Source organism: Corythoichthys intestinalis, chromosome 3, assembly GCF_030265065.1.
Source record: "Corythoichthys intestinalis isolate RoL2023-P3 chromosome 3, ASM3026506v1, whole genome shotgun sequence".
NCBI lineage: Eukaryota > Metazoa > Chordata > Actinopteri > Syngnathiformes > Syngnathidae > Corythoichthys > Corythoichthys intestinalis.
The window spans coordinates 39,933,438-39,953,787 of record NC_080397.1 but is presented as its reverse complement, the minus strand read 5'-3'; the positions used below and the strand labels follow the sequence as shown (position 1 = coordinate 39,953,787).

Here is a 20,350-nt window from a genome sequence, read left to right as displayed (position 1 = left end):
ATACATAACCAAAGCTGCTTTCAGATATACTGTAATACAGGTTGACAAAAAAAAAATCTGGCGAATTTGTAGAAGTGTAATGTCTTCATTTTTTGTCGGAATAAAAACAAACTGCTGGTATGACTTTTTTTTTTTTTTTTGTTCATATCATATTTCTTTAAAAAAAAAAAAAAAAAAAAGATAGTCATTGGGCTTTTCTTCTTTATTGTCAAGCATGTGCTCAAGATGACCACCATTCAGCTCTCTGCATTTTTTGAGGCACAGCACAAAGTTGCTAAAGACATCCTTACAGAACGAGGAATGGCTCTTATCCTCTCCTTGATGGCTTCCTTCAGTTTACTGATAGTTCTGGGTTTCCATGAATACACTTAGGCCTTATGTTAGAAGAAATCTGGGTGGCTAAAGCCTGGGCTGTGAAATGCCCACACAAAATCAGTCTTGAGACTGATCACAAGACATCCAGAGTCCTCTTTCAAACAGTCTCGGGAAATCTTTGTGGTGTGAGGGCTCATTCTATCTCGCTGGAACCAGAGACATTATTGAACTTAAGGAAGCCATCAGAGATTGGATAACAGCCGTTCCTCGGTCTGGTTGTAAGGATTTTTTTAAAACGACCTTGCGCCTCAAGAAACTGTCTCGAGCACCTGCTCTAACCAAAAAAAAAAAAAAAAAACAGGAGGCCAATGACTATCTTTTTTTTTTTTTTTTTTTTTAATATTTTCTGAACAAAACAAAAAAAACTAGTCATAGGTGCAGTTTCTTTATATTCTGGCCCCCAAAAAAATCAAGAAATGATCCCTATTCAAATTCAGGGCCTGTTTTTTTTTTTTTCCACCCTGTATAGCATTAACGTGACCCAGCAATCTACCCAGGTCATGGCTTTCAGATACAGGGAGATAAAGCCTTACTTATCCCTCTTGCCGACTTTCAGACAAGGAAATGAGCCGGTATTCACAAGACTCAGCAGCCTTCACATGCAGCATGCGACTTGTGAATAATGTCATGCCTGTTTACTATTTTACATTCCTTTGAAGAAATAAAGATAATTTATTGTACCTATCTGATCCATTCATTTGTAAGAGGCCAAACTCAGCGACTTGTCCTAACTCATGTTTATTTAAAAATTAATAATAAAAATATGAGAAAATATGATATGAACACTTCCACTGCTTGCGCTCAGCCAGGGTCCCGTGGCGTTCAATTCAAAAGTTAACAATCTCTTCCTAAGCCATAAAATTGGCAAGCAGTGTCAGATCTAGTTTGTTATTAAGTTAGATAAGTTATTTGTTTACTACTTGTCAAATGTTATTTTATCCTACCGTAAAGAAAAATGAAGATTTGTGTAATGTAGTCACAATATAGGCCTCTGCACTCTTGACGCGGAACATACGTGCTGCATACAGATTTAACACTAACTGAGACTTTTTACTAAAGGGCGAGTTATGCTTCTGCGGCAGACCTGCACCGTCAAAACTGACCCAATTTACGACCCTCCGCCGTAGCCTGCCGAGAACCTCAACAAAATCTTGACTTGTGCGACGTCAACGCGTGGTTACAAGGTGCAAATGGACTGCGATTGGTCCGCTCCGACTGTTGTTTCTGGTTCAGGTTGAAATCACCATTTTCAAACATTGTTTTGCTACACGCAAAAATGGACCAAGCCGACGGGAGTATCATCAAAGAGCAAGTGGGACAACTTCTACAATGTCTCGTCAAGACATTATAAAGATTGCCAAATGGCAAGGTCAGCAATTGCATAAAAAAATGGAAGAACTACAAAAACAATTATACGTGTGTTTGTAAGCGAATGCCCACCTGAAGCGGTGACACAGTAGGCCAAAAACTGCCAGCTTTTTATCACTTTGTCGTATTTTTGATTGGTGCACTTCATCATTTATTGTGTACATATGTTTGCTGTGAGTCTGTGACTTATTTAAATTTCACACTTCAAGTATATGAAGAAGAAAGGGTTGTTTTGATGTTTAATTTTCAACAACAGACAGTTCAAACACTTGATACATCATCACTGATTGAGAGTGCCTCGGTGCTTTTATGATAACGTGTTTACCATTAAGTCAATCAATCAAATCAATCAAATTTATTTATATAGCCCTTTACAAAACCCAAAAGGCCCTCAAAGTGCTTTACAACAAAACATGGCTCACGATAAATAAAAGGCAGGAAAATATTTTTCAATGACAATTAAAAAATAAATATAAAACAAGAAATAAAAAATAAAACAAAGACGGCGCATCACGATAAAAGTCCAGCAAATAAAACAATAAAACCGATAAAATCCAAAGACATTAAAAAACCCTTAAGCAAATAAAACGAGGCTATCCTAATCTGTGTGAAAGGCGAGTCTAAAAAGGTGTGTTTTTAGCAGAGACTTAAAAAGACCTACATCCGTGGTGGTGCGGATTTCGGGGGGAAGGCTATTCCACAGCCTGGGGGCAGCAACCGCAAAGGATCGGTCTCCCCACTGTTTAAGTTTTGACCTTGTAACATCTAAAAGAAGCTGGCCGGTCGAGCGAAGAGTCCTGCCAGAGTTATGAAAAGTTAAAATTTCCGATAAATAAGATGGAGCCTGGCCATTAATAGACTTAAAAACAAACAGTAAAAGTTTGAAATCAATTCTAAAATGGACTGGAAGCAAGTGGAGTGATGATAGCACAGGGGTAATATGCTCACGTCTAGGTGTACCTGTTAAAAATCGAGCAGCAGCATTTTGAACAAGTCACAGCCGAGGACTTGGGGAGGCCAACATAAAGTGCATTGCACTAGTCCAGCCTTGAGCTTATAAAAGCATGAATTGCTTTTTCAAGGTCGTACAAACAAAGTATTCCAAGTTCCATAGCCACCAGAAATCGGCTATGGCTTCCCAATAGCTGGTTGTAGGACACGGCACAAAAAATTGGGCTGGAGGGCTGTCCACAATGCTTTGCAGACCTCGGACAAAACGCTGGACACAGTGCATCTCGCCAGTTTGAAGCTTGCCGACACATCTTGCTGGCTTCCACCCGAGGCTAGAAGTTTCTTTGCTGCATCAACAGTCGGACAGACCACCTCCCAAATGGTCTTTTGTGTCGCTTGTGCCTCAACATTTGTATGATCAACATTTGTTGTTTTTTGTTCATGAGATGAAGAGCCACATTCAAGCGTTCAATCTCCACTGGCATTGTTAATTTTTTTTCTCCGTTTGCATTGTTGTCTCCCGGAAGAAAACTACAGGAAGTCGACAAGTCCCCCCAAACCGTACAAACACAATGCCACACCACTCTAGTGGCTTGGCGGTGAATTACAGAGCAACGTGTTCCCTTGCCGCAGAACTATGTATGCTCATTGACGCAGTCACCGCAACGCAGAAGCATAACTCAGGCTTAAGTCGCGACACAGTAAATTTCTAGGTAATGGCTTTCAGGCATGAATGTCACGAAACATTTAACATGTAATACCGGAACATTACCTGACTTTATAATATGTCTAAAAGCTCAAGTCTGCTTCATGTTTTCACATTACAGAATTATATATTTCTTTGACCACTATGGTTTTAACAAAGGGTACTGACCCTTGACCATTTGTCAGTGTTTCACATTGGAAATGTGCAAGTTTACTGTAATAGACAACAGTGAATCTGGTCATAGGGCTACTAATTTTGCATACTGCCAGCAGAAAAGTTTTACAGAAATCAGCTTCTTTAAGATGCTGCTGTAATGATGCAAACTCCATTTTTAGACTTGACGCTTGTCTCAAACTTTCTCCTCACTCTCAGCAGGTTTGAAAGCACAGCTACATGCCTGAATATTCTTGAATGCTTTTTAGTGGATTTTGGTAGATGGATACAGGATAAATACTGTGTAAATAGTATCAACTTGAACTGGTATACAGTATATTTCAGTAATGAGCTGTGTTCAATCTGAAAACATTCTGGACCTACTTAACTCCAGAGGACCACACATTTAGTGATAGACATGGTATTTTTGATACGGTTCATCAGAAGAGCTGAGCATGCAATTATCACAGATGTACATTTTGCTGAGTCGGCATAACTGATCAGAATATCCCACAAGTACCTAAATAGGGTCATCTAGTAGAAGGCTGCCATTTTTACCTATATCAAAGCATGGGTATTGATAAGAGAGATCATGAGAACATAGAAGGGGATTTGTCAGCAAATTCACAGTTGTATGCTTTTTATTTGCATAATGAGATCAATAAGCATAGATCTTTATATCTTCCAGGAACTATCGAGTGTGTACGTGTGTGTGTTTGTGATGTAGAGGCCAGACTCAGCTCTACTTTGGCTTCTCTCAATGCACAGAAATAGACTGCTTTGTCTGCTCAGACCAAGTCTCTTTATCCTTTCTTTGTAGGGGATACCCTTGTTCTTAACTGTCCTATTTCTTGTACATGTGCCGCAGGGGAGATGCTCTTGAGTAGACAGTGTTTCCTGGCCCCAAAATAAGGCAAGTTTTATGCTGTACAAAAATTCTGGCCAGAATTCACCCCATTCAGACAATCTGTGGCTCAAAGCTGTCACCTCACAAAGCAGTTCAGCTTGTTGACTTCATCACCAGACAGATGGTGTTTCTTAGATTAATTTCTAACCAGCATCTATGTATCCAATCTGGCGACAATTACAGTGAAAATAACAATTACATTCTCTTATGGCAGTTAGCTGCTCATTTATCCAATGTTTCTATTCTCGTTCCGGGATGGACTGCAAAGATCTGCTCACATAGATTTGATGAACTCGAGTATTTTTGTGTATTTTTTTCAACAATCAATTCTTTCAGATATGGTATATGGTTGATAGTCTGGTCTTGCTTTTGTCACTGGAGGAAGGTTGCTAGGGTGTGTGTGCGATTGTCACAAATGAAGGACAGCCAAGGACAGAAGGAAGGGTGGTGTGTGTTTGTGCGTGGAAGGGGGTTGGGGGTGTCAGAATGAGTCACAGCAAACCACACACTGTAGAGGATGAGTCGTGTATATCTTCTTGCACTTATTCAGTATACTGTACACTCACACAGTCCAGAATAGCGAGGTGTCACGTTCTCACCTTAGAATATACATATACAGCCTAATTATTCAGTTCTCTATACAATATGTATATGTAGATTGTGTTAATGCACAAACTATATCCTCTCAATCATCATCACCATGTACCTTTCTATTTCTTTCTTTCTTCTTTAATTAGTTTAATCACCAGCCTCATTAGTGAAGTATCACTTGACCTCCTACTGATATTACTGGGTACCTAATGGTGCGGAAACACAGGCCGTCTGTAGAAATCAGTCTATTGAATGGCTAATTAAAAATAGAGATCATCCTTACAAAGCTTTTACATTAGCAGTTGTTCCTTCCAGATTTTCAGTGAGGCATATTAAGCAATGTTTCTACTTGTTTTCCAATGTTAGCACAAATGTCTATATTTCAACAGAATTTTTTAAATAATGTATACACTTGCTCTAACAAAGAATTCGCCTTTTTCTTGATAATTTTAGTGAGCATAAATTGTAAGTTTCCCAAGTATTAAACAAAACGTAAATGTTAATTGTAATGCTGTGAGTAATATTTAGTTAATTCTTCAGCGAGAAGACGTGAAAGCTAGAATGCATCTGCTAGATACTGTAAAACTTTGAAAAGTGTGAAAGTGTGGATCAAATCCTTTCTTTTTTTAGTAAAAGTATGGTATGAATAGGGATGGGAATCGAAATCCGATTCCAATTCAGAACCGGTTCCTTGTGTTTCGAGGCCTCGACATCACAATGAAAAAGCCTGAACGATCCCTTTAACGATTCCTAAAGACGCATATTGCGTTGTGACGTGTCTTGTTGTCCAGACGCATCAAACTAGCATGGCACCAAGAACCACCCGCTCCAAAGTTTGGTTACACTTCACCAAGAAAGGTTACGATGGTTTAGCACGAGCATTGCAGTCGTAAACATAATAATGACAGCACGTAGGTTCAAACGCTCGAAAGTGTGTCTTTACTTCACGAGGAAAAAATACAACAAAACGATTTGCAGTCTTGCAAGGTGGAGATAACTGCATCGGGAGGGAAGGTGGAGATAACTGCAGGGAATAAGACTGCACTGTCCTCACAGAGACGCTAAGGCTTCGTCCTGGCTATATAGCTAGCTAAACTCCCAAATGAGGATACAGAAGACGTTGGTATAATTTGCTGACTTTATTCAACTATCACTTGAAGAGTGAAACTAAAAATAGAAATGAAACAAATCAATTTCGTCCCCAACAACAAACAGGTTTGCATCAACGTAAATCAGCGATGATTAGCTGCTAATACAGCTAAAAGGTGAGCATGCGCTCGCTAGCATTAGCACATCGTTCATCTACTACACAACTGGATTTAAGTGTCCGATCGCGAGTGGAAGCACACAACAACAACACAAAAGACGATACATACAGGCGTTGCCTCTGTAGATATTGTACAAACATTAAAAAAGAACGTAGACTCGTAGAAGTGTTTCCCCTCTCTCACTAACTCGCTCACTCGCTTGGATGCGGCATTTCTTCTTCGCGTGTAAGCGCGCTCTTCTTCACGTGAACGCGTTCTTCTTCGCGTGAGGAAGCGCAAGGGCGCCCCCACTTGAGCATGAAAGCGCCATATAAACTAATGCATTTCAATATACTGGTAAATAATACACTTTAACAGGGGTCCCCAAACTATGGCCCGCGGGCCGGATATGGCCCGCCCCCACATTTGGTCCGGCCCCTGAACAATACCAGTGAGCATTTTGAATTTTTTTTTTTTTTTTTTTCTTAATAGTGTTATTTATTTTCTGGCCTTTTTCTGTGAAGAACTCAGAGAGGGTTATTTGGTTATTATCTATTTGATTAATAGTGGTATTACTATTTATTTTTATTTTTTTTATTTTATTTACTTTTGTTCTGTAAAGAATCCAGAAAGGGTTATTTGATTGCGGCTTTCTGAAAAGCAATAATTTTTTACATTTCAGCACTCCTGCAGTCGTCACACTTTTTCTGTGTTCTGTTCAAACTAACCCCGGCCCCTCATCAGTTAAAAGTTATGTGGCCCTCACAGGAAAAAGTTTGGGGACCCCTGCTTTAACACATATTGCCAACGGCAGAACAACGACCTATATGCCAATATTCATTCATTCATTCATTTTCATATTTTTTATTTCTATTAGAAACATGTTTCAGTAAAATGTTACACATTCTTGTGCATTTGCCACTTATTGCCACAGTTAATACTGAGGCTTTGGGCCTCTTTTGACCTCGTCGTGAGTTTGTAAGGTTGTGACTTCTGATTAAACTCGATGCCAATCAAAACGTTTGTTCATCTTTTTCCCCAAATTAGAATCGATAAGAGAATCGATAAAGAATCGAATCGTTAAGCAATATCGATAATGGAATCAGAATCGTAAAAATCCTATCAATTCCCATCCCTAGGTATGAATACAGTGTGTAATGTTCAAGTGTTATCATGAAGGTGATGGACTTTTACTTACAATCACCTTAAGCTGAGGTAAGGCTTACCTAAATAGTTCTCACACGGCACCAAACTGCGACAAGTCTAGACAACACTGAGTATATATAGACTGTGCATGTGCCGGTATGAGATTCTGACTGTATGATAACCTTAATAGAAAATATCACGGTTTCACTGTATCACGGAATTGCAATTACAGCTCTAAAATGTGTTACTTTGAGATATTTATTTTTAAAAAACAAAAAAACAAAAACTTTTTCCATTGAACAGGATTTTTATTTTTCAAAACATATTAGAAAATTGGAACATAAGTCCAATGAACATACTGTAAGTATAATGTCAAAATAAATTTAAAGTGTATGTCAACACCTGGGGAAATGCTAATATTCCATCATTTATCCATAAACGAATGCCTTTTGGATTCATATCATGTCACTTTGTGTAATTACACACATCGCAACACCAAGAAAATGAGAGAAATTTGGGTCAATTTCAAGCTAAAAAGACCCGCCCCCGAGATCCCGGATATCTGGCAGATTGTGGGCGTGACATCAAAACAAGGAAACAACAGGATGGCGGACAATTACGTTTCTAGTTGCAGCGACGAATCCGACGAAACGAACATTCTTCTAATGGTGATGAGGAGAGTTATGAACCTTTCTTTGGTGTTTTGGGTTATCAATTTGAGTCCAAACAAAAGCCAATGCAGCCTAATGAAAAGATCATTGAGGGGAGCAATCACACTGATGAAACCCCGACAACAGTTCGTGTGGGAAACACCAAATGGTATGTTTTGCATTTCTTTTTGTGAAGCTGATACACCGTGACCGCAAAATAAAGTAATGTATAGAATAATTATCATTTAATATGCTATCATTGGTTTCGCTCTGCCAACCGACACAAATATGAATGGGATTAGAGCAGGGGTCCCCAACCTTTTTTGCACCACGGACCGGTGTGATTTGGGTCTTTTTTTCACGGACCGGTGTCCCTCTTTTATATTCAGTTGGACTCTCAATATTATCCAATGGTGCTAAAAAAAACTATTTACATCACAAACATACATGTGCAACACGGAAATGGCGTAAATTAACGCTTAACGACACGGCGAAGTCGTTAAGTGAGAGGGCTACGTGCAGTTGTTGTGTGCGCCAAACATGGCAAACGTAAGTTAATATTCCTTTCTTTAAGGAAAGTTTGTAGGGTGTACTTAGGAATCGCTGCATTCGCGGTCCTTTTTAACGTTACGCGCATGCCAACTTTGTCAGAACACCGGCAATGTGCGGCAGAAAAATACAGCAAATATAAAATAGCATTTGTTTTTAGCCCCGTCGTGTTAAGTGCAGGGAAAAAATACAACTCACCTGCTGAATCAGTGGGAGGGCTGAGTTTGTTTCGTTGAGACGAGATGGGAGAGTGAGAGTAGCTAGCATCAAGCTAGCGATGTTGGAAATTGTAGCAGTTTTCAGCGCGCTCCAAGCGATGTCGGGATATTCCGAAATGACTTTAATCCAGAACTTCGGTAGTGTTGTTGTCTCAAATGTACGTTTAAGTCGCCGTGATTTGCGATCTCTACAACTGATATTCCTGTTCCACAGACATGCTCGAATCACTCGATTTATTCACATACGGGTCACGAATTCACTCCTTCGCAGTTTGTGGGTCTTTAGTGATTGGGAAGTAGCATAAATTTTGTTTTCTCTGAGGTTGTAAGCGCATCTTCTGGCTCGTCGGGTTCTCGTTTCCCTGTAAAATTGCAAAATTAGCCCTCTTAGCACTGACGAACTTTACTCATTGTCTGCGTAGTCCAGCTCTTTTTCTCGCGTTCGGGAACTCATGGGTACTACATTGCGACAAATGGCTATCTGTAAACCTCATAGCATGACAGGTTTGAACCATTTTAGCGATTTTTTGATAAAACACAAACGCAACTCTCTCGTAGATAAACAACGATGGCACCTGCCTCGACCTTTTGTTTCCTTGTTATGACGTCTCCGCCCCATTCGGCTGTTTCCGGAACACTTTCGGAAATGTTCGTCATTTTCTATCTATTTTCGATAATTGCTCATTAATGTGATTGATTTTTTTGTTACCTTTATCAATATTTGTTATCTTGGCACATAACGGTTCTATTGATGTCTCACACCCCCTTTGCGTTTTCATACCCTTTAAAGAATAACAAAAAATAATAAATATTCTAAATAAAATAAAATTAATGCAGTCCTTTAGGTAAGCATAAACCCACAGCCACAGCTTAAAATTATTATCATCAAAACAAAAATAATTTCCTTATTTTCCATAAAAAGCAAGTGTGTATGACTCTTATCATGTTTACATTATACACTCTGTTTCTCAACACAGACAGTTGCCAGAGAGAAAAAAACATATTTTACTACCGCTAGACACACTAAACATGTTGGAGTTAACTCTCGTAGTTGGTGGGAAATGTTCATGGTAGTGTTTACTAACCTTTAATTTTGTATAAAATAAGAAATGTGAAATCATATTAGAGGTATTGCCACCTCAATAGCCATCCTCTGCAAACATGTTTTACATGTCTGTTGGTCCTCTTCTAAGCCACAGCTGTCTGTAACTTTTCTGTAGCTGAAGTATTCTCATACCAGCGATTTCATTTTCTTGGGAGGAAAAGTTCATGAGTTTCACCTCCTCCGGCCATCGTGTAGCACAGCTGACTCACTGACACTAAGCAACAACCAGTGGGGGAGGGTTGAGCCATGCAGCTGCAAGCGAGGGGCTTTTCCCCATGCATTTATGGTACATAAAAAATAGCTAATACCTATGGTATGACGGAAAATTCTTGTGGTTTTGAAACCGTGATGTTTTCATACAATGGTATACCTTGAAATCGTTTATGGGCACATGCCTAGTATAGACATTATATTGGGAATATGATCATCTCTTTTTTTTTTTTCTTTTGTTGTGGCTTTTTCGCTGCCCAAAATATTACAACACAATCATACATCTTTTGATGAATATAGAATTATCTGTGTCCTCTGCATTTGCTTTGCATAATGGTTTATGTTTATGCAGGAAGTCCCCGTGTTACGAACGAGTTCTGTTCCTAAGCTGGTGACGTAACCCAAATTAAATTAAATCCGTTTCATCTTCAACAACAGCTATACAAATTTGCATTTATAACTAGCTGCTGATACAGCAATAACAATCTATCATTAGATTAGCATGTATCAGTTAGCATCCGCACATCATCAAAAGCAATCACATTAACTCTCCCCAAGTATTCAACCACAATTGAAAACGCATAATAAACACGACAAAAGGTGTTATATACAAGTGTTACCTCTGTGGATGCTTCACAAGTAACACATTTGCGCGCAGGCTTCCAGCTGTCATCTTTGCCCTCTCTCTCACTCGGCTGCACAACTCCCTTCTTCGTGTGTGCGTGTGCGCTCCTCTTTGTGGGCGCAAATACATTCTTCTTCGTGTGTACTGGACTGTCTCAGGAAATTAGAATACACAATATTCTAATTTTTTGAGACAGTCCTGTGTATATATACAGGACTGTCTCAGGAAATTAGAATACACAATATTCTAATTTCCGATTAGAATATTGTGTATTCTAATTTCCTGAGACAGTCCTGTATATATACACAGGACTGTCTCAAAAAATTAGAATATTGTGTATTCTAATTTCCTGAGACAGTCCAGTATATGCACTCTTTCCCGCGAGCAGAAGTAGTACCTGCTCTATGCTTCCTGCATCAAAATAACAGCTTGCATCTCAAAACAAACGTCAAAATTGTTTAAAGTGCTCCTTGCACAGATGAAGGCCCATGGCACTGACATGGGAAAAAAACGCCCTTTTTGACGCTCTCAAGGATTTGTCTTCCTGTTCCGTTATTGTTAAGCCTTCTTAATTGCATATTGCTGTGTTTCAGGGCAGCGAGGAAGGAGACGTCGACAAGAATAAATGTTGCACACTGTGTAACATGTCTTTCACATCAGCAGTGGTTGCACAGTCACACTACCAGGGTAAAATCCATGCCAAGAGGCTAAAATTGCTACTTGGTGATCAGCCGTCCATCACGACCCAAGGTATAGCCCTTTTTTAAAAATAACATTTATTGCGGTTTAATATGAAATGCTGTGGAACCTTAGGTTACGAGTAATTAATAACCACATTTTTAACATGAATGTTTGTAAATTGAGGTATTGTTTGTCATGAAAATGAATGTAGATACTATTAATCTGATACAGCATAAAAAACTATGGATGTGGAAATAAAAATCTGCAGTGCATCATACAATATAGAAACACCTGAAAACAAACTCATTCCTCTTCCATGTTAGCAACGGGTAATTCTGAGTCAGGTGTTTTTTTGTTTTTCAGTCTCTTTTCTAATTCATTGGTTGATTTTTACACAAAAACCCCAGGGAAACTTGAAGGCTTGATGTTGTTTTTGATATGCTCTCACTTGAGACCCTCTATTGTCTCATTCAACAACAATAATGCCCAGCCAAGCATTTTTTCCCCCCTCCTCATTCAACCTTAACGGCACTGAAGGTGTTACTGTTAATGCCTCAGTAAACCCTAATGAGACAACTCTGCCTCTCTACTGGCATGGAAGAGCCTCAATAAAATGTAGTTTATGCCAGTTTACCCCAGGACAAAAGGTTTACACCATAATTTCAGGTACATAGTCCACACTAAAATTTAATTATGCAGATATCTGACATCAGTCTGAAATTAATAGGATAACAAATCCATCTTTAAAAGGGATCTTCATCTGCTAGAACACTACACGGTTTTGCTAACCAAAAACATTAGCCACCTTACTCGGGCACTTTAATGTGTTGGTCTTCACTGACCTAGAGTATGTAGCTAAAGTTGATTAGCATATTATTTTTTGGTTAATCTAAATTAGTTCATATTTTTAAAAGTCCGTCAATAAAAATGATTCATTATCATTTGGGTGTTTATATAACTGCGTCCATGTATATTTTGATTTCTTCTATGTGGAGCGAAATTCACATGTTCTGGCCTGGTTCCAAATGTCTAGGCTGTAGGCACAACATCTCCCACGAATGTCACTTCCTTTAACATCCACAACTGAGCTTGGGGAAATGTTTTCCCTGCATTCATTTAAAAGGAAGTGATTCAGAGAATTTGATTCCAAAAATGTCCTATAGCTTTTTTTGCTTCTCATTTTTAGAACTATTACGTGTGTATGACTTGAAGTCTCATCATACAGTGGTAAGAAAAACTATCCGAACCTTTTGGAATTTCTTACATTTCTGCATAAAATCGCCATCAAATGTGATTGGATCTTGTCAAAATCACACAGATGGTAAAACAGTTTCTGCTTTAACTAAAACCAGCCAAACATTTATAGGTTTTCATATTTTAATAAGGATAGTGTGCAAAACAGTGACAGAAGGGGGAAAATAAGTGAACCATCACATTTGATATTTTGTGGCCTCCCCTTTGGTAGCAATAACTTAAACCAGATGCTTCCTGTAGCTGCAGATCAGTCTGGCACGTCGATCAGAACTAATCTTGGCCCATTCTTCTGTACAACACTGTTGTAGTTCAGTCAGATTCCTGGGATATCTGGCATTAATTGCTGTCTTTAGGTCATGCCACAGCATCTCAAATTCAGTGGGGTTCAAGTCTGGACTTTGACTTGGCCATTCCAGAACGTGTATTTTGTTCTTCTAAAATCATTCTGAAGTTGATTTACTTCTGAGTTTTGGATCATTGTCATGTTGCAGCATCCATCCTCTTTTTAGCTTCAACTGTCTGACAGACGGCTTCAGCTTTTCCTGCAAACCATTCTGATAAACTTTTGAATTCATTCTTCCATTATTGATTGCAAGTTGTCCAGGCCCGGAGGAAGCAAAACAGCCCCAATTCATGATGTTCCCTCCACCATGCTTCATGGTGGGGATGAGGTGTTGATTTTGGTGAGTAGCTCCATTTTTCATCCACACATGACATTGTGTGTTACTCACAAACAATTCATCAGTCCACAAAATATTTTGCCAAAACTTCTGTGGAGTGTCCAAGTGCCTTTTTGCGAACATTAAACGAGCAACAATGTTTTTTGGACAACAGTGGCTTCTTCTATGGAGTCCTGCCATGAACACCATTCTTGGCCATAGTTGTACATAGAGTTGATGTTTGCACAAAGATATTGAACTGTGCCAGTGATTTCTGTGAGTCTTTAGCAGACGCTCTAGTATTTTTTTTTTCCCTTCTCTGAATATTCTTTGCTGAACTCTTGGCGTCATCTTTGGTGGATGGCCACTCCATGAGAGGGAAGCAACAGTGCCAAACTCTCTCCATTTGTAGACAACTTCTCTGGCTGTCAACTGATGAACGTCCAAACTTTTAGGGATGGTTTTGTATCCTTTCCCAGCATTATACAAACCAACAATCCTTGATCGAAGGTCTTCAGACAGCTCTTTTGACCGAGCAATGATACACATCAATGCTTTTTATCAAGACATTTCTTACCAGGTGTGTGTTTTATAGTGGGCAAGGCAGCTTTAAACCACTCATCAGTGATTGTGCACACACCTGACTTAAAATGTTTGGTGAAAGTTGGTTTTAATTGCTCTTTGTCTCCTTAGGCAGAGGGTGTACTTACTTATTTTCCCCCTTCTGTCATTGTTTTCATGCTATCCTCATTAAAATATGAAAACCTATTAATGTTTGGGTGGCTTTAGTTAAAGCAGACACTGTATTTTGTGTGATTTTGACAAAAATCAGATCACATTTGATGGTGATTTTGTACAGAAATGTGAGAAATTCCAAAAAGGTTCAGATACTTTTTCATACCACTGTCCATACCATACTTTCACATGCCATACTTTCACATACCACTTACTAAGGAGCCAAACTAATAGTTCTCATATATATTTTTAAATTACTCCAATTTGCCTGACTGCTTTTTTCTAAATTTAATGAAAGATTTTGCTATTTAAAGTAATATTATATTGTATTAGAATATGGCAATCAATTAATGGTCCAACTTTTTTCTAAACTACTTGTCCTCATTGGGTTCACAGGTGAGCTTGAGCTTATCCCAGAAGAGTTTGAGTTAAAGCTGGCAAATGAAAGACAATTTTTGCTATCACATAATCTATTCATGTAAAAGATGAGAAACCAATGTAATGCATTGTTTCTGTCCCCAAAACAGATTTTCTGTGAAATCAGTTTTAGTTCTAAATTCCTTTGTCTTCTTTTGTGACCTAGTTGATTTATGAGTTGGAGGTTTTGTCCTCTAGATGTCTACTTTCGTTTGAACAAGGCTTTCAATAAATAGAGCATCACCCGGCTTTATGTCGCTAGCTGACTTTTAACCCATCTGCACGGGTTACATTAAATAAATTCTGACATCTTGTAGCGAGATAACAGTCAAAGAGGTCAGTCTTTTTCGAAAGTCTTTGATTCAAATCTACATAATTGCATGCTGTTTTAACTGTCGGCAACCCTGAGCCAAAAAACAAAAACAAAACCAAGTTGGAACCCTGTGTTTTGAGGTTTTCATTCACACTTATTGAACTTGTAATGCTTTTAGACAGTAGTAATTGATTTGGGTTGGACGCATTCTCTCACACTGTTAAAGGAATTAGGCTAATAGCTCCGTTATGCACTGCAGAGCCCCAGTGCAAAACCGTAGCCTACATGTTCTGATTGGTGGTAAACATGCAATAAGTAAGACACAAGTGGGTAGCAAAGGGATGAGTAGGCTCTTTATTGTATTTGTCAGGTAGAATTCAAGGTTCTCTCTTAAGGCATTTAATGACGATAACAGCTTCTTTTTCACATGACTGCTGGAAGAGGGCTATGCTTGGGTAATGGGTATTGTTATTTTGCCGCTGATAAGGGCTCGTTAAAGCTCTTATACTGCACTGTCAGTTGCATACTGCTGGCTTGCTTGCACTTCAACAGGCAAACTTATGTTTATAGGCTATGTTGCATTTAATGTTTCTAAAATCAGTCACTTTTTAAAAGCGATATATCTGAAAGAGTTTTGTTGAATCTCATCAGATGTTTATCAACATATGGAGTGTTGAGAGTGAGGCTGTGTGTGTAGGGGTGTTGGGTGTGGAAGGGGTTGCGTGTGTGCCCAGTGTTTTCTTTAAGATATTTTTCAGCAGTGGGGTTTCAAATAATTTAATACATTTTAAAGTATTCAAAATGTATTGAATAAACATAGAAATCTAATAAATATAAACATTTTTATCAAATATTATATTTGATTTAATACACTATGTAAAAAATACATATAATTTATTGAACCCAAATACTTTATTAAGATCATGCATATTACACAAAAAAATACAAAATAAAGGGTTCAAGAAACACCATTATCAGTTGAGTGGATGACTTGGTAAAAGTGATACCTGATAAGTCTCATCTCTCCTACTTCAGAAAAAACAACAATTGTCAGATAACTGTAATTAGGAAAATATATGAAATACAGTATATGATGGTCGACGAATCGGTTCTAAAAAAAATATTGGCAACTCTAGTCCTATTTCTTTCAAAATTTGTGGGAACAGTTATGTGAGGCTTTTGTCTGATGCATCATGACTTAGCCCTCTGAAATTACAAGTTATTTTTCCTGTTATCAACATTATTGACTGTCACACAGCAGTTCTAACTTAAAACAAACTGAAAATTCTCTTACATCCATACGATACACTATTGTCAATTTTCTCACAACTCTAAAATAAAGCATAATGCAATGTTTAGGTGTTTTTTCCCCCCAGAGGCATCTCCCAGTCCTATAAAGAACTCTCCAGACACATCTCCTATGACCTCTCCTCGACACCGACGTGACTCAGATCGCTACTGCCAACTATGCAATGCTTGGTTCAACAACCCTGGCATGGCTCAACAACATTACGATGGTAAAAAGCACAAGAAGAATGCTGGCCGAGCAGACCTGCTGGAGCAACTGGGCAAGACTCTGGACATGGGGGATATGAACGGTATGGATGCTTTACTCAATGACAAAAAGAAACAAAACATAATGGAAGTTCACCTTTAAAGTGATCCTCTATCATAAATACATGTAGGCTCTAATAAACCAAAATTGTTCTCTTGTACTAAAATATGTTGTTAGAAACACATAAAATGTTAAATCAATGGCAATATTTTATAATATTTAGTCCATATTTTGACCGTTAGTTGGCGCCATGGTTTGCGGGCTCGCAGTGATGACGTAATTGGTATCTTTCCAAATGTGTAGCGTGTTCAACAATTGCTTATTGCTACCTAAACTCGCGAAGTAAAATGCCACGATGCGCTGCTTTAGGATGCAATTTCCAGTCAAATGGAAACAAGGGGATTGAAGTGAGTGGTCAAGGTGGAATTATTATTTTTTGTGAATAAATGTGCATAAGTGGAAGCTTCTCCCCCTTTTTGGTCCCTGTATGCAGTATCCTACCCACCACGCGTTACAACTGGCGCCCGAACATTTTTCCTGGATCCTCAGTCAAGTAAGGGATCCGTCTATTTTCTGGATCCAACGGTTCCACCGCGTCTGCATTATTGGTTTCCGATCTGTCTATTTTTTTTTATTCGTCAGTCTCACAGCGGCTTTTCGGATCAGTCTATTTTGTGGAATCGACGGCCTGATCGCAGCTACGACATTGCCATGGGATCGCTCTAATTCCTGGATCTTCGAGTGAGTAAAAAACGCGGATTTGGATTACTATTGCTATCTTTTTTGTTAACTATTCTTCGTTTTCCCCAAATCATACTGAATAATTAAAGCACTATGGCACGCTACAGTGACGACAGTGACTCTGACGTGGACCTTACAGCAATGTTGGAGTTCATCAGGGAACGCGTGTTTGCGTACTGCTGAGCTCCCGAGTGAAGAGTGGTCAAGGTGGAATATTTTTTTTTTTTTGTGAATAAATGTGCATAAGTGGAAGCTTCTCCCCTTTTTGGTACTTTTATACACGTACCCTAGCTACCACGCGTTAAAATGTACAAGACATGGATTACACAAGGTGTGCTCTTTGGCCTGTACTGTATGTAAAGCACACGACAGCTCTGGATGCTAACAATCTACATAATTATATTGGGATAAGTTTGAAAACGCAATTGCTTACCTTGAATATCTGCTAATAAAACCGGACAGCATACACTCTCGCTCCCAACCGGCGTTCCCAACAGGACTCTCTTGCATCACCAGTTTTGCCCAACTTTTGTCTTATCGGGTATTTGCTGCACGCATGTTTCCCTGAAACTCGTCTTGTGAACGACCGACAGTGCTGTCCTGCGCTTCACTTTTCAGATCTGGTTCAAATAGGAAGGGTAGAACTGAAGACATGTTGGGAAAGCTAACGAATGACACGCTGGAATTTTGTCAACGGGACCAGTGACGTCACGCACTGCGATGTAACAAGAATGGCGATCTATCACTTAAAATAATTTTACAAACTTTATTAAAACAAAAACATTAATAGGGGTTTTAATATCAAATTATTATAACTCATACTAACATTTATCTTTTAAGAATTACTTGTCTTAAAAATAGAGGATCCCTTTAAGAACTGAAAAAAGAGTGGTCTGATGACACCCATTTTTATGTCTGGTGCATCCTGTACAAGCCCCCGAGGTTGGTAATATGCCCCAACTGGTTTTGACTATGTTTTGCAATGTTATGTACCATATGTGCTGAAAAATAGGTCATCTGAAGACTTCACTATAGCACATCTGCCTCACAGTTCTAATGTGTGGGGTTGTAATCTTAGGTCTGTCTGGCCTCCCTGCATAGAGTTTAGTTGTTATATTAATGCAGGGTTTTTCTCTTGCACCATTGTGAATTAAAGTCACTCTTGAATTGACTAATATGTCACAAGCTGTTAATTTTATACTGGAGCGGACTTTGTCGCTTATGTCACAATATGTCAATAACAATTACACAATATCTTTCCAGCTGGTGGTCTACTGGCTGCCAGAAGACCAGAAGGACCCTAGAGGTGTTAAAAGGCATTCAGTTGTAACTATACTGAATGAGAATGACAATTTTGTACAGATCATTGCACATTGTCTTCTAAACGTCAGCCTTGATGGATGCTTTATATTTTTTGTTTTCTACTTAACTATTATTAATATTTCTAAGCATACAGAGTATCACAAAAGTGGGTACACCCCTCACATTTCTGCAGATATTTAGGTATATCTTTTCATGGGACAACACTGACAAAATGACACTTTGACACAATGAAAAGTAGTCTGTGTGCAGCTTATATAATAGATTTAATTTATTTTCCCCTCAAATCAACTCAAAATATAGCCATTGATATCTAAACCCCTGGCAATAAAAGTGAGTACACCCTTTAGAAACTACGTACATTCCTAAATGTCCAAATTGAGTACTGCTTGTCATTTTCACTCCAAAATGTCATGTGACTCGTTACAGTTAGTTTTTGTATGCCACCATTAGACCTTGGAAAACGGAGATATGATTGTTTTAATTTCAGAGTAAGTAATATGTTTTCTCCACTAGAGGGCCCGCAAAAAGTTTGATGTCAACAAAGCACGTGGATTACTGGAACCATGTCCTATGGTGTGATGAGACGGGCGGGCTTTCTTGTGTAATGTCTTCAGAAGAGGCTTCCTCCTGGGGTGCCAGCTATGCGCACCGATTTGATGTAGAGTGCGGCGTATGGTCTGAGCACTAACAGGCTGACCCCCCCCCCCCCCCCCCCCCCACACACACACACCTTTTCAATCTCTGCAGCAATGCTGACAGCCCTCGTGTAACGATTCACATGACATTTTGGAGGGAAAATGACAAGCAGTACTCAAGTGGACATTTGTAGATATACGTAGTTTCTAATGGGTGTACCCACTTTTGTTGCCAGGGTTTTGGATATTAATAGCTATATTTAGTTATTTTGAGGGGGAAAAAAATAAATTAACTATGATATAAGCTACACAAAGACTACTTTTAATTGTGTCAAAGTGTCATTTTGTCAGTGTTGTCCCATGAAAAGATATACTTACAGTAAATATCCGCAGAAATGCGAGGGGTGTACTCACTTTTGTGATACACTGTACATGCCCATTGTACAGTTGATTTCTCTATATTTGTTATTTTTCCTTCATTCCTCATTACGACATCGCTAGTTAGAGCTCCAGTAGTACAATTTATTGAGGAATTTTAAATTCAGTGGGCACAGTTGGTTGGTGGCAGCCCAGCTGGTATTTGGGGCAGATGATGTCGCTGCTACTGACGAAGCACTTTTCTTCACGTCTGTTCATCTCTTCGCCACTTTTATCTATTTTGTGGTTTATCTGATCTCGCTTTTCCCTCTATGTGACCCACAGCGTCATCCTCTCAATCTGCTCAGCATGCTGATAAAATGCAACCTGACTCTGCAGATGTACATGTTATGAAATATTCAGCAGCTCCTATGAAAGAAGTTCCATTAGCCGAGAATGTGCATTGTTGTAGAATTCGGTATACAGTACGTTTAAAGCTGAAAAGGTGAAATGAGAACGTGTACAGGTATAGGGAGTATAACCAGACGCATTGGTTTAACATGAAGGCCTACAGTATTTGGAACGGGACAGGCATCAGCTCTGACCAAACACCTTTTTTTTGTTGTTGTTGTTTCAACAACCTCAATTCGTCTGATTAGTTCCAAATAAATGAGGCAAACAAAAAGTAAGTACCGTATTTTTCTGACTATAAGTCGCGTTTTTTTTTTCATATTTTGGCTGGGGGTGCGACTTATACTCAAGAGCGACTTATGTGTGGAATTATTAACACATTATGATATAATTTCACATGTTATTTTGGTGTTTTGCAGTGAAACTGATGGTTTTGTAAAGTTGTTAGCATGTTATTATGCTATAGTT

At 38.8% G+C, this 20,350-nt stretch overlaps 1 protein-coding gene across 1 annotated transcript in view; it reads left to right on the top strand.

Annotated features, from left to right (window-relative positions):
• Nucleotides 1-20,350, top strand: part of zmat4a (zinc finger, matrin-type 4a) — a 97,017-nt gene that overhangs the window by 50,853 nt on the left and 25,814 nt on the right. Inside the window, exons 4-5 of the mRNA XM_057831790.1 lie at nucleotides 11,395-11,551; nucleotides 16,237-16,458. Of these exons, the coding sequence (XP_057687773.1) occupies nucleotides 11,395-11,551; nucleotides 16,237-16,458 (379 nt within the window). The remainder of the gene's footprint in view (nucleotides 1-11,394; nucleotides 11,552-16,236; nucleotides 16,459-20,350) is intronic.